The sequence below is a fragment of the Jatropha curcas genome, chromosome 6, assembly GCF_041381405.1.
Source record: "Jatropha curcas cultivar XTBG-Jc1 chromosome 6, XTBG_Jcur_1.0, whole genome shotgun sequence".
NCBI lineage: Eukaryota > Viridiplantae > Streptophyta > Magnoliopsida > Malpighiales > Euphorbiaceae > Jatropha > Jatropha curcas.
Genome location: NC_143156.1, coordinates 27,022,798 through 27,038,521, shown reverse-complemented (window position 1 = coordinate 27,038,521; position 15,724 = coordinate 27,022,798). Strand labels below are relative to the sequence as shown.

At 35.0% G+C, this 15,724-nt stretch overlaps 1 protein-coding gene across 3 annotated transcripts; it reads left to right on the top strand.

The window, feature by feature from the left end:
- Window positions 1-15,246, top strand: MTM2 (Myotubularin-like phosphatases II superfamily). Of its 3 annotated transcripts, XM_012234681.4 has the most exons (19): window positions 1-267; window positions 370-444; window positions 1,872-1,946; window positions 2,522-2,593; window positions 4,045-4,114; window positions 4,872-4,921; window positions 6,876-7,165; window positions 7,370-7,443; window positions 7,522-7,585; window positions 7,743-7,805; window positions 8,790-8,889; window positions 8,994-9,107; window positions 9,787-9,956; window positions 10,767-10,851; window positions 11,049-11,270; window positions 12,953-13,012; window positions 13,148-13,212; window positions 13,730-14,006; window positions 14,237-15,246. In XM_012234681.4, exons 1-19 carry the CDS (start codon window positions 154-156, stop codon window positions 14,756-14,758), a joined length of 2,562 nt encoding a protein of 853 aa, XP_012090071.1. In that variant the 5' UTR covers window positions 1-153; the 3' UTR covers window positions 14,759-15,246. The 3 variants fall into 3 exon arrangements, with proteins under 3 accessions (XP_012090071.1, XP_089578778.1, XP_020540213.1); XM_089722652.1 differs by lacking the exon at window positions 370-444; XM_020684554.3 differs by lacking the exons at window positions 1-267; window positions 370-444; window positions 1,872-1,946; window positions 2,522-2,593 and adding an exon at window positions 3,619-3,663.
- The last annotated feature ends 478 nt before the right edge of the window (window positions 15,247-15,724 follow it).

The window sequence follows — 15,724 nt, the reverse complement described above, 5'->3', positions numbered from 1 at the left end:
AAAGAAAGCGGGGAAAAAAAAAAAAAACCATACGCACATTTTCCTTCTTTTGAACGGTAAGTGAACCCAATTCCACACGTCTCTTTCAAGCACTCCCTCTCTCCAACCATCACATAATTCCTCAACAAAGCCTATCTCTCTTCGGTTCGCCGCATGGCCTCATCAAAGCAGCGTGGATCGACGTCGTTCAGAGACCACTCCTCCGACTCCGAGAAGATGGAGAGCAGCGGTGGCTGGGACGACGCCCTCGATTGGCTCAAGCTTGAGGTCCCAATTCTCTCTACATATGACACATACCTTGTTGGCCACGTTTTATTGTTTTTCTTTTTGATTGATTATGATTATATTTTAATTTCTGTTGAGGAGCAGCAACCTGTCTCGCGCTCGGTTTCGCATCATGCGAATTACAAGTGTTTACTTGAGGCTGAGCGGGTTATGGTTGAGGTGCGCTTTTTGGTTGCTTTCAATTTGTTCCCTGAATCATTTTATTGCTTTCAATTTTGTTGTATACTTGGTTCACTCTTTGGCGCCTATAATTGTTGGTTGTGCATTCCTGTAAATTTCTTGAATTGTATAGCTGCAATTTTGCAATGTTCGCTTCTAATAGGATAAGTATGTAAGTTCTTGCTTTTCCGTTAGGAATTGCATAATGAGAACTCACTTTATGAGCATTTTTATTTTGATGTGAATATTGTATGTGTACTTATTTATACACATTGGAAAATTTGCTTTTTAACAGGTGTATATGATTAGTGATTACATTAACATTAATAAAAAAAATATATAAATATTTTTTAAACAGAGGTACGTTTAAGAATTTCAACTGATCTTTCGTCCTAAACTGTTTAGAGTCGGCAAAATGGAATCTTTTTCTTTCTTTCCCTGCTCGTAACTAGGCCATATTATACGATGGTTGATATTGACATTGATGCCTTAATGAAAAAGAATAAATTATATTGTGAATTGCAAAACCTGATTGAAAGTGGCAACTGCAATTCTGGGAATCTGCTCCATTTAACCCATGAGTCTTCTCATTTGTGGATAATCTTTGACCAAATAAACTCATCAGGTTCTTACATTTTGGATTCGGTTGGTTGAATGCTAGTGGTTAAGCATTCAAAGTCAATCAATAATCAATTTGTACATGGTTTCAAAAGGCTCTCAATTTTTATGTTTTGCTTGTTTGTGGTTGGTGGACATCATGAAATTGCAAGCAGTGTTGTCCCAATTCTGATATTGTCCAACAACATTGCCCATTTTTGACCAACTCCTGGCTCTTTAGGGAAGAATTAGACACAAGTTTTAGCAACTATTCTTACATTTATGCCTACTATCTCTTTCTTAAAAATTATTCTGAAATATTTATCGGTTAAAAAATCATAATTGGATTGATAATGGAGTTCCCGAAAGCGTGTAAGGAGTGAGAGTGAAATCTTTCCAAGTTTCTGTAGTAAACAAGTTTTTGAAGTATATGCAGTAAAGGAAAAAGCAAAATCACCTAGTTCAATTTTAAGAAATTGAGGTAGAGCTAGCTTGAAAATGCTGAAACCTAGCTATTTATAATCTTTGTAGTGCCTAACATGATCCTTCAACTCAATTGTTTGGTCAAGTTCTAAATCTCAGGCTCTAACCTGCTAGGTTGGGCAAATTGGGTGCGTGTGCCTCCCAACAGCACTTCAAGTGTTATGGATCATCGTTAAGAAATCCATGGCTTTGAAGATTCTGGCTTAGGACATCTCTCTCTATCTCTATTGATGATTGAATAAGGCCATTATGCTATATAAACAACAAGTTTTAATTTTGCAATTTAGTCCCTTTCTTTTTGGTTAATGTTTGGAACTTATTCATTAACCTTTGGGCTTTGCTTGTAGGGTCGTGGTGTTGTTCTTGTTAATACCGATGAGGCAGGTACCTTGATAGTGACTAATTTTCGACTTATTTTTATGGTGAGTGTTTTATCTTTTTCTTGGTTTTTCTTCCCCCATTTTACCCTTTTTAGGTTTTTGTTCACCTCAAACTTATTCATTAACCTTCCTCTATTCAGCATGAAAATTGAATCGATTCGTAAGATTCGAATTGTTAATCGTAAGATTTTGATAACACTGGCTATGAGCTTAATCCATAGAGAGAGATCTATTCCAGAGGATGTGAGCAATGATGTTCGTTGATTATTTTGTGGATAATGTTGAAGGGTAAAATTTGGAATCTTTTGGATTTTTTAAACCTATGGAAAGGGTAAAGGGGGCTTGCTGCACATATTCCCTATGTGTATTCTTGGAGAATGTTGTAAATATAATTTTGCTTTTGATTATTTTGCGAATATTACGTTAGCTATTAAATTGTATGATCCTAGCTTTGATGTCACTTTGGTGCCAGTACAAAATGATTTTAATCTTGAAAATGAAAAAGGAATGAAGCTGTAGTTGCTGCTCTGTAAATGATTTTGCATGCATAAGCACATAGATGAATATCGTGTGTGTATTATAAAATCAATTGCTAATGTTTTTGTTGTTTTTCCAAGAGTGAAGGGACTGAAAACATAATTGCACTTGGCACAATTCCATTGGCAACAATTGAAAAGTTCAACAAAATGGTATATTGTTCTCTCTTTTTACCTACTTAGTACAATTTTTGGCTGCCTGATTGCATGCGTGAAATGCGTTAATGTTATTTGAAGTTCTTGTTTTATGTTCTGTTTATTCATGAAGATAAATTTCTCCATTAGTATGTGGAATAATTTATGTTCTGTATATTGCCTTTTTCCAAAACAGAATGCAGAAGCAGCTTTATCTGATCTCATTTCTTGGTGTATTCATGCCTCCAAGTTATAGATTTTTTGTCTCTGAGTTCATAATTGAGTACCATGTCTGCTCTGATGCAAAACTTTCTGTCTATTTTAGCTGCTTATATGGTGCAATGAATGTAAATGTCCTCTTTATTTGAACTCTTTTTCTTGTAAATGGCTTTTGATGCTTTGTGGTCGGAAAAGCTTGCTGCAGTAGTGGTCATTGAAGGCATGGAATAAATTAGGTAGGCATTCTTATAGTATACACATTTCATGAATGCTATATACCTTTCTTCTAATGGAAGATTAAATCAGCGTCCGCTTATGTGTAGAAGACCTGATAGTGGGGATTAGGGACTTTCCAAAAGTATTTCTTTTTGTGCTTGCTTTATAGTGAGTATTGAATTCGCAAAACGAAGATTGTACTAGATGTAGATTATGCACAAGATAATGTCAAGTCCTTTTTACCAGTTTTTGCTTAGGGGGAATGCAGATGAAGATAAAGTTGGTTTCCTTGGAAGGCAATTTGGAAGAAAAGATTGACCAGTTAATCTTCAAAATTAGTGAAATTAAAGTTAACAGATCTGCTACAGCCCATTGACTGCCTTCCATTGCATTATGTTTGGGTTGGATAATTGTACATATGTAGTAATTTATTCTTCAGTAATCATGCTACTTTTAGTTCCTTAGCACAAAAACTTTTTCCAATATGTTGTTTAAATGTTTTATGCAGGCCGATTTAGATGCTATTCGTGAATCATATTTAAGGAACCATAAGCATACATTTAAGATGTTAAAAAAATGTATTGAATGGAATTTCCTTGCCTTACAAAATTTGAAGCATGTTCTGACGAAATAAACCAGTGTTTATTCTCTAGGTATTGTTTCTCTTTTTATTTGTATGTTTTTTATATTTAAAAGTATACCATGTGGGTCTGTCTTGGTCAATATGTTTTTGGCTTTCTTTCGTATACCACTTTTCTTATCCAATTTAATTCTGCTTGTTTGGTCTTACCACTGTGCCTTGCTAAATGGTGAGGCCTATGTTCCATTGGTAAATACATGCAAATTTTTTGTCCATAATTGGAATACAACATACATTCAACTCTTTGATATAATTCCTAGATCTTTTCATTCCTTTAATTAGTTTGAAATTTGAAATTAACTAGTATGGTTTATTTTGCTCACCCATAATATATGTCAAGCATTGTTTATTTACTTGCACATGTATTTTCTATTGCATTTTGGAATATACTTAGGTTATAAAGAATCAATCTGCTCCTCGTCAATCCGAGAAGACTCCTTCACGCCGACTTCTCCAGGTCATTGGTATGATTTGAACAATCTCATTTGAAGATCTATCTGAATATTTCTTTACTTTACTTTTTATAAGCTCTTTATACAGGAATTATGATAGATCAGGTAGAATTTGAAATAACTTTTTGGTCCATATTAGATCCAATAAAATTCCACTTTTACTTTTCCTATTTTTATGGTGATTCAGCATTTCAGCAACTGCTCTAGAGATAACTTGCTCTTTTGATGTCTCATTAACATAGATGCAGATAAGGTTAAGGGACCATAACTATTGAAAGAGAGTTCATGATTTAAAACATATTATAAAAAAGAAATGATTTTGCAATTTAGCATATAGGCATTGATTTGTCTTCAATAATTCTCATATCGTTCAGCTTATTTTGAAATTGAAAATAAGAAATCAAGTCTGTTAATTGGGTTTTTTTATTTTTATTTTTTTTATGACTAAACTCTCTTTATTCCATTATCCCAAACTAGTCCATCTCATTTTTGAATCAGTTTCATTTATTCTGCCTAGTGTAAGGCTACATCTATGGGAATTTGTTATTGAACCAAAATCAAGATTCATTTTAGTTCAAAATCAAATAGAACTAGACCATGCTAACTGAAATATATCATTTTGGCAATTCAGTTTGAACTGAATAAATCTCATCCAAAGGCTAATTGATTCATCTGCCATTAGCGGTATTTTTGTGAAGCTTAAAATTGCAATTGCTTCTTCATTTTGACAAAACTAAAAAAATTTTATGGCTTCTGTTGTATTCTGCAGGAAAAGACATGAGAATTGTTGTCTTTGGTTTCCGCCCAAGAACAAAACAGGTTTGCTTTTTTCTGTCAAGAGTCCAGAGTCTTTTATTTTCTCTAATGTTGATATTCGTGGTCTTTATAATACTTAATACAAAACTCATTGTTCTATTGGTAAATGTGTTCTGTATAAGGAAGTACAAAAATCACAGGTAGAGGTTTCCTTGATCAGTCCCTAATTGGCTGCAATATAACTTGGACAGATTTGGAGTAAGGCTTAAAATTTATGGGATCTTAGGTTTGGAAATTATTGGAGACTGTAGTTTTTATATATTCAATGGGGTTTGAATTGGTTGGCTTTTGAGAGGAAAGTGTGCAGTTGTCAAACTTCGAACTTTGCTTCTGATTTTTGGGACAACAAGCAGAAGAAAGAAGTTTTGTGAGAGAGGGGGAGGAGTGTGCACTAGACATGGCATGCTTCAATCAAATAAACTTCTGTTATCAAACTCCAATGCAATAATAGGATTATATACATCTCTGCAGGACTCGTAACTCTTTCGAGTTTTATTATGATTGAGATTCCTAAAATTTTCTTATAACTGATGTAAAGCCTTAATCGAGGGAACTGGGAACTTAGATTAACTAACCTCTAGCTAGTTCTAGACTCAACTACTGAAGTGAAAGTGATTGAACGGGTAATGGGTTTTTACTTGTATATTTTTGTTTTCAAATCTTTATAGGAAGCACAAATGTAAATCTAATGCAAAATAGACAGAGAGCAGTAGAAGAATTTTTTTTTACGTGAACCAACAGGCAATGTACGGTTACAATTTAGAATTGGTTACTATATGCGTTCTACAAATTTTTGTTGTTTGTGATGATGAATCTATAATCAAATAGAAAATGATACTTTGAATCACAAAACTATAATGGAATATATGATCGACTATCATTTATCAAATTTGAAATAGAGTGAAAAGAACTAGTTCGATCCTCTTAGTTTTCATTGTCAACAAAATTATCCATCAATGACAATAAATTTCAATTGAAACCAGATTAAAGTAATTAGGACTCCGACAACCATGTGAATGCTGAAATGTTGTCTTGCTGTACAAATCTCTGAGTTGCCAAGCAAAAATATTACTTAGATGTAGCCATCAGACCTCTCTTCTAATTTTAATTGATTCGGAATCAGAAGAAAACTGCAGCAGAGAAATAAGAGCAGTGGGGAAGTGACGAGAGCGTGTGGGGAAAGAGGATATACCAGGCGCATGAGTTCATATGTGAATTACATGTTTGTAAATTCCAGTGCTATAATACCTAAGCAGATGGTAATATTGTTCTTACGGTAATAATATTATATTACATGGGCGCTTATAGATTCTGTTCTGTCATCCAGATTAGCTGATCAAGGACACTCTCAATTAGGATGTATAACTTGGACCAGGATAATGAACCTAGGATTCTTACACTATGCTTGGTAGAGATAGAAGAGGAGGAAAGTGGAAGGGTGGTGTATTTATTCAATAATACTAGATACATCACATGAAGGAAATGCATCCTACAAAGTCAAAATACATTTCTTTTTATTCTCCTTTCTTACCAAATCAACACAGCCGTAGAAGACGTGAAAGACTGTTTACTGAACCTCAAAGTACGTGATTTGCAGAAATCATAGATATGCCTCTGGTTAAAAAAATGTTGTTACTAATTCAATTAACTCTAAATTTCTCATTATGACCTGTGATCCAAAGCAGTGGCTTTATTAATGTGGCATGTGGCTCTACAAAAGAAACGTTGGTGCCTTTCTCTCTTAGTTCAACGATGGATTTGTGAATTGAAAAGGATGTGTTAATATTTGACTCTTACATTTATTTTTTTCTTTTCGTCCTCCTCTCCTTTTCGTTTAGTCCTGTTTTCTCTTTATTGATGAGTTAATCTAGTATCAAATCACCAAGCTAGTTTTTTGAATTAATAGTTGGATCTCCAATTTTCCATGAACAGTTCCTTTTAAATTTTGATTGTACAGAGACGTGTTATATTTGATGCATTGATGCGGTGCACGAAGCCTTTAAGACTCTGGGATCTTTATGCTTTTACTTGTGGACCTTCAAAATTCAGTAATACTAACCCAAAAGTGCGCTTGCTGAATGAGTACTTTCGTCTTCTTGGAAAAGGCTCCCTTCGTGCATCAATGGAAATGATAGAACATGGATCTTATGCATTGTCCAATGAGTTATGGAGGATCAGTACTGTGAATTGCAACTATACCATGTGTCAGAGTTATCCATTTGCTCTGATTGTTCCAAAATCCATTAGGTAAGACATTGAGATCCTACTGTTGTGTCAAAAGAAGGGCCTTGCCTAATGACTTGAGATGCGGGGGGTGCTCAGCGGGCCAGGCCAAAAGGGGAGGAAGCTGAAGTTGCTGATAGAGATGATTAAAAGAGTCTCAAATATTTTTAGTAAGGCTCATTTATTCCAAAACTTTACAACTAATAATTGTATGTGGATATATGCTAGTGATGAAGAAGTGCTCCAGGCGTCCAGTTTCCGTGCCAGGTGCCGATTACCAGTAGTTTCTTGGTGTCATCCTGGTATGAAATAATTAAATCTTTATTACTTTTTTTTCCAATGATCTACATACTTACATCTCGATATATATGAAATTATAGGAACTGGGGCAGTCCTTGCACGTTCATCTCAGCCTTTAGTTGGTCTTATGATGAATATGCGGAGGTAAGTTGAACTGTTGAAGTGCCCAGCAGGATTATGTAAGATAATGCACAATGTAAAAAGATATCCAGCACGTGTTTTTTGCTTAGGTATGTTCTAGTTTATCATTTTTTTCTATGTTGGTCTAATGCTTAATTCATATCCATGTATTTGTCTACAGCAACACAGATGAAAGGCTTGTTGCAGGACTGTGCACTCAACTTGGCGGTGCAAGGGGGCGAAGGTGTTTCATGTCTTTTTTCTTGATTTATCTAATTGTTCTCATTACTTTATGGTTTATGTAGTTGAAGCATGACTATGAGGCTACTATGTGCTAAATTTTGCAACCATTCGGCTTATATTGAGTATGGGGTCCTCATGCTTAAGTATATCTGGATCCTGTGAAAATGTTTCCCTCTTTCTAGAAGAAAACTAATGAGTCACTAATTTCTCAGTTGATTAAAGATATGAAATTTAATAATACTCCTTAATTGTACTTCTCATAGCTTAATAATCCATCTAAATATTTTGCTGGTTGATATCTATCATTTACTTGTTTTTTGGTGACAAAAAATAATTCATTTTTGGTAAATCACATTTTAGTCCTTAAAGTATGCCGTAATTAGAAATCAGGATAAATATTTTTTGAAACATAATGTCATTTTTTTACTATAGTGTCAAAATTACCTCTACAAATTTGTAGCTGTATATTTACATGACCACTAGGTACTCTTGAAATTAAAAGAAAAAGAAAATTAAAGAACTTGATGAGTTGCCAACTAAACAACAACATAATCTTTACATTCTAACATGATCACTCATATATAATAGAAATAAAATAATAATAGATGCAAGACTCCAACTCTGGAATTATACATATAAGGCATATTTGGGGAAAATTGAGAGAAAAATAAAGTTGGTTGATAAGTTAGATATTGAGATAGGCTGTGTTGATGCAATGACTTTCTTAATGTGACATAATGCTTATGTTATAAGATTATGCTATAGTTTCTGGGCATTTGAGGAACGTTATAAATGTATTACAAGCTTTTGGACTTGATGGTCATGGGTGGAACAATACTTTTGGGGAAGACTTTAAAACTTCAAGGGCATAGCTGTAGTTTCTTCCATAATTTTTGTGGTGTCATCACTGTCCTTTTTGAAATAGATATTTTTGAATAATATTGATATCCTCTCTTTCGCCTTCTCTTTGTCACTCCCTTTTCAGAAAGCTATACATTGCTGATGCAAGACCCAGAAAAAATGCTTTGGCCAATGGAGCAATGGGAGGTGGCTCAGAGTCATCTTCTAATTATTTTCAATCTGAGGTATGTCAAAGGTTTGAGCGGTGACGTATCTATCTCTCTTGGTCATCAATCTTTATATCATGTGGGTCACTGATGTCATGTTCCTCTTCATTATTGTCCATCAGGTTGTTTTCTTTGGAATAGACAATATTCATGCAATGAGAGAGTCTCTTTCTCGGCTTAGAGACTATGTAGATACTCACGGCACCACCTCATCAGATGGATTGTCATCATTTTTGGTTGGTCTTGGAAGTCCTTTATGACATGCCTTCTTTACCATTGACAACTAAAACCTATTTCTTTTTGAATGATTTATTTATTGCTTGCTTGTTGAATGAGCTGTTTATTCTTAGCTCAGACATTACCTACCGGGGGTTTAGAATTCAGATCAATTTTCCCATGGGCTAAATTTTAAAGATAACAATATTTCCTACAAACCAGAATATGCATGTTCCGTTCCCAACTAATTCTAACATGGTCAATAAACTGTTCCTTGAGTATGAGTAAATATAAATAAAATTGACTCATACATCATTATCTATTTGATATTCTATTTACAATTACCTATTTGATTAATAGACATTCTCAACCTGTTGCTGTCGTTCTGTGCTCCTGAATCAAATTGACTGGATTTCCTAGAACCTCAGTGAATCAGTCTTTTATCTGAAGTCAAAGGCGTTCCAAGTAGATATTGATCCTGTGTTCTCCTCTGTACTTAGCTGACTGATTCACATATTGATCTTTTACTGATTAAATGTGGCTGTAATTAAATTTTTAGGGCCCAAGTTGGGAAATTCTTGCAATATAGATTTAGAAATCTAGGGATCATTAATCTTTCTCAGGCATGATACTGATTTTCAGCAGTAAAATTGTATTTGTACTGGATATGATTATGTGGATGGCATTTTTCCATGATAGAGACATGGTGGTTGGACCTGGGGAGGGGGCAATCTCAGCAGTATGTCTGCTTCTGTATCAACTCTTGGTGACACTGGTTGGCTGATACATGTTCAAAGCGTCTTGGCTGGTTCCGCTTGGATTGCTGCACGTGTGGCTTTGGAATCAGCATCGGTACTTGTACATTGCAGGTTAGAGATCTGTTATTTTCATAACTTAACCTATTAATATTGGCAACAGTTGCTAAAAAGTTGCGGTTTACTTTCTTTGTTTCTCTTTTAACATTAATTCTATGTCATAGTTCCAAGTAGTTTAGGTTCTTAGTCCACTTGCCATCTACCTAAAGGAATATTTTTTTCCCCTTCCAAACATGTTCTTAACACCAAGATTTCAGTTTTGGCCAAGTTAAAAAAAAAAAATCATTTTCTCAATTTTTATAAGCAAGCTGTTTCAATGAACAACAAAGCCTTGGTATGCTTTGAAGGGGATTAACCACCTCATCTTGCCCCTTCCTTTTTTTTCGGTATAGGACAGTAGCTGCTAATCTATGTTGCAGTTTCTTTAGGTGATCCTGCTTTCTACTGTCTGTTGCCACAGAATCACTGAGATTGTTTGTCCATCAGAAAAAAAATTGATACCAAACTGAACCAGACTGGTTTGATTTGGTTCAGTTATTCCGAACCAAATCACCTACTTTAGGCATAAAAAATTAATTCGGTTATCTCTGTTTAAGATCGAACCGGAAACCAAACGGTTATCACTGTTCAAACCGAAGGGTAACCGATTTTGTTAAAAAGCTGTTGAACCAAACCAAAATGAGTCGGCTCGACTTTGGGTCGGACTGAATAGTGCTCACCCCTACATATGGATATATTTATTTATTTATTATTTTTATGAAATACATCTTAGAAATGAAAGTTTTTTTTCTTCCTTTTCTTTTCTTTTTATTTTAAAGTCCATAAGCTAATTTTTTCTTTTCCATGTTTTACTGTATTGTGTAGTGATGGATGGGATAGAACTACCCAGTTAATTTCACTAGCTAATTTGTTGCTTGACCCATACTACAGAACATTCGCTGGGTTTCAGGTATTTTTTGTTGTTATGCTGGACTTCATAAGTTGACTTGATTCTCTTCTCTTCATTTGCTTGACCTGTAACTCTTACAGACAGCATAATGTTATCTTTTTCTCATGTTGCTGGCACTAAGGTTGCCCTTGTTACTTTGATGGTGAAATACTTGGTATGTAAATTTTACATTATAGGGTTTTGTGGAATTTGTATAGGCACTTATTGAAAAGGATTGGCTAGCATTTGGACATCCATTTGCAGATCGTGTGGGAATGCCTACTGTATCTGGAGGTGGCAATGTGGCTGTTGAATTATCTCGGCAGTCTTCTGCTGGAGGGCTTTCATCATCACCTTCGCGCCAGGCATCAGGATCACTCACATCCCAAAACCCTAGTTCCTCTCATGGGCAGAACAACTTTTCTCCCATATTTTTGCAGGTGTGTTGATTTATGTTAACTACATTTGCTACACGTTCAAGTAATTGCCTTCCTACTCATGATTATTGTTGTCTTTTAGCAACTCAAACTATGTGGGGTAAAAATAGGTGTTTCATGGAACCCAAAAGTCAGGTAAGCTGGGAAAACTAGCTGCAGACGTCCAACAGCTATACCTGTGCCATAAAAGGTCTCAGCACTTTTATGTGCTAGCCTATCCAGGTGTACATGCTTTATTCCAAGGAGGCTTCGATTGCAAAAGGAGTTGTTCATGCTTGCATCTTGGAACTCATTCCTGCATCTTCCTTGGAAAAAGAAATTTAAGAAAAGCCTTTTGACTTGCTAAAACCATATGATAGACAGCTCAATAGACTCATGACATGTTAACATAAAATGATACAAGGGGGGAACTTCTCTTGTATGACACCCTCCCATGAAGATTACTGAGCCTTTGTAGGTTCTCTTTGAGGGAAGGAGATTTAATCTTGAATTTTTGACATTTGAACCCTCAGTAGATTTTAAAGTCTGTGGAATCATAGATGCAGATTTTCTTTTTGGAAACAGATACATATAAAAAAGTTACTGGTTACACACACAATCTTTTGGGATTCATTAGGTTATAATGTTCACATTTCTTTTTGGAGACAGATACATATAAAAAAGTTACTGGTTACACAGTCTTTTGTGATTCATTAGGTTATGATGTTCTGAAAATATGAACATCAAGGTTTCAAATCTGGCCAAACCTTCAAACCAGTAAAGCCAGAAAATCACAATTAAATATTAATAAGATGAAAGATCTTTAGTTGAAAATTGTAAGTGAATTTATTTTGTGAAGTTTCAAAGATAGTTTTTCTTCTAATGAGCAATTTGAAAATTTTTATTGGAATTTGAAGTTATACAATACTTAACAATTTCAATTAAGAGGAAAAATAGTTAAAACAATATTTTTAATCATATTAAATTTATAATTTCTTATTTTGGAAAAGAAAGGAGTCTTATAACTGGTTAAATCTTAAATATAATTTTGAAATATATAACAAAAAATGCCTTAATATGTAGATCAATTCTGTTCGACAGGTCCAGCAAGCAAACCTGCATTTTTTTAAAGGGGCTGACAAAAGTTCCTTGGCTGCCAAACGACCCACCTGCTTGGACCAGGTTGTCCAATTCCTAATTAACCGGGTAGAACCAGTCGATTTGGTCTGGGTTTGACAATATGGGTAGATACTAGATAGTATTAATTGTGTGGTAGAATACATAATTATGAAGTTTTTATATTCCATCTCTGTTGGCTTCGTTGGCCAAATGTGTAGAATTTTACTATGGTGTAAATTGGTGTCATAATCAAGACATCAGATTGCAAAGTGTGGTGTTTGGAGGCAGTTATAGTATTTATTATAAGATCTGAGTTTAGATGAGGATGTTAAACTTAGAGATGCTTCTATGGAAGTGTCGTTTAGACATGTGTTGGATGCCTCATGTTTAACAGCTTCGTGGTCATTTATTTGATATTTATGAGATATTGTCCATAACAGAAAACAACAAAACAGCACGGGCAATTCCCCATCTATTTGGAAAGCCTATTACCAGATTTCTTCATAAAGTAAATTTGAAAATCTGTTTTATAAACTGCTGTTTTCCAGGTTCTGGGAATTGACTAATAATTTGATTCTGTTGGGCAGTGGGTTGACTGTGTCTCCCAGTTGTTGCGAATGTACCCGTTTGCTTTTGAGTTCTCCTCGGTATGTGCCTTTCCTTGAAAAATGTTCATTTCTTGATTTCATGGAAAAGCTAGCTGTTTCTGAATGCATACAGTATGGTTTTCTTTTTCTCTTGATCCATTTTCAGCTGACTTGTCTATATTATGGTTGATGTAGGCTTTCCTGGTGGATTTGTTGGACTGTGTCCTTTCATGCCGTTTTGGGAACTTCTTCTGCAATAGGTGATTTCCATCTTTCTATTCTTCCTCTTCACGACCACCCAACTTGTCCTTCATTCATTCTCTTTTATAAGCTTGTGGTTTCTGGGATGCATCTGTTTGATCATGTTAGGCTGCATAATTTTACAGCAACAGAGGCTACATTGGAAGCTGAAAATTAGGATCATGGAATTGAAGGACCCTTCTTTGATAATCGAACCATTGTTTGTCATCTTAGTTGTACATATCTGGCTGTAGAAAGTTAAAAAGCAATGGCATTTGTATTTGTTATCTCAGGCAAAAATAATGCCTTCGTTTCATATTTTCGCTGTGGGATAAAAGGCCAGTTAATGCAAATGTAAAATTTAAGGATTTTATCTCAATTATCAACTGATGACCGATGTTTCTGTTTAACCTCGATTAACTCTGCATAATGGCTATTTTATTGTGCCTTTAAAATGAATCTGTTAACTGTTTTAGCTCAAATTATTGTCAAAGCATTAGAAAGACCTCTTCTTGAGTTCTTGCTGTCTATTTTCAGTGAAAAGGAGAGACAGGAAGTTGGTGTATCTGAAGCTTGTGGATGCTTGTGGGCCTATTTGGCTGATTTGCGTTCTTCCAGAAGGTCTCACGTGCACTATAACTTTTTCTATGATCCTCAGAAACATGATGGTCCATTGTTGCCTCCTGCAGCAGCTTTGGCACCCACTCTTTGGCCACAATTCCATCTTCGATGGGCTTGTCCCTCAGAAGCCCAATCTGGGGAGCTTGAAGCTAGATGTAGGAACATGTCTATGAAATTTTCCGAACTTCAAAAGGTGATAAATTTATCCTCTGTTTTCCTGTTACTATTGAGCAATATATTTATCTATTATAAAGTTGACTGATCTGAATTCTTGCACTATTTGCTTTTGGCCTAGACTAAGCCTTTAGTAAAATACAAACAATTTAGCTGAAGCCAATAGCATGTGATTTGGATGTTTCTCTCATAACATGTCCTTTAGGTATTTTTCTTATTTAGTTTTTGGATGGATCAAAATGCTAACAGGCAAAAGAAGTGGCAGAAAGGAAGGCTAAAGAAATCACAATTGCGATGGAGTCATTATCTGCAGAATTACAGACTGAGAAGCAGCTTAGTAGCTCTGCTATGGCCTTGGCCAACAGAGCTGGCAAGGAAAATGCAGCAATAAAGAGAGCCATCCAGTCATTGGGATGCAAGGTTAACTTTGCAAGAAGTGGTGATATGACCAATATGGAAACAAACCCCTTAGGAACTCAACAGAAACTTGTGCATTCTTCCTCAAGAGGTCCGTTATCCGATGATAATCTGCGGCACAATGACAAGTCAGATCTCTCTGTTTCGATTTCGTTTGTGACTGATGATGTAGTTTCTGACAATCCTATTGGTCAAGTGTGTGAAGGTTTATGTCCATTGCGTGCAAGGGATGGAGGTTGCCGCTGGCCAGATGCAGGTTGTGCTCAATTAAGCAGTCAATTTGTTGGGCTAAAAGCAAACTTCGATGCTTTTGACAGGCTTTCTATTTATGATAGTTATTTTGAGACAGAATGAAGACTGAGGTAAAAATTTTCCTTGCGCGGCCTCGAGGAATCAATTTTTGCCATTTTATCAGATCAGGTTCATCTTAAAAGATTAAAGATAGATTTTGAATCCTTATTGGAAGGAGAAATTTTATTACAGATATTTAGCGAGAAAAGCATTAGGCGAACAGCACATTAAGGTAGACCCTCGTATTAAAATGGGTCTCGGGACTGTTCATACATAGTATATAGAGTTAGCTGTAAAGAATCTTCTAGATTTATTCATTCCCGGAGAGCAGAAGCTCGAGGTGATATATCGAAGTCTACCGTGGCAATCTAGTTCTTGATCCTCCTGTTTATCAGGTCAGTGTATTACCAATCATTTTTTTCCATAACAACATTTGTTTGTGTACAGGTTCCCAGTTTTTGTCGGGGAAACGGTCTAAATATATTTTACTATACATGTCTACGAAGCAACAATTTGTATTTAATAAGGTTGATCAATTTGTATTTTAGTAATGTTCTTGGGTGGGAGTTTTCTTTTGTTGAGGTTTCCTTCAGTAATGATGGAAATAGAAATTTTGGCTATGGCTAGGGGGACGTATACCGTTTTATTCTTAATTATGTATTAGTAGAAAACTAAAATGTTGAATTATTAAACATGATAAGCCTTTAATAGGTAAAGATTAAAATCCGAAATTTACGATATTACACGGTTAGTGGCGGATGCACTTAATAAAAAGAGGGGGTCATCAACACTGTTAGTTCAATTTATTTATGTTTTTCATCCTTTGTTTAAGAATCAAAGTTAATAATGCTCTACCACGTACAAAACTCCGTGCGTTAAAAATTGTATCATACAGTTTTGAAATGTGAAATATTAATGAAAAAGAAAATCTTTGTAAACACAAGATTATTTCTAAAACATTCTCAAATAATAATAAAAAAAAATTTCTATTCTCGTTTCGGATGGATAAATCCAAAACGAACTAAATCC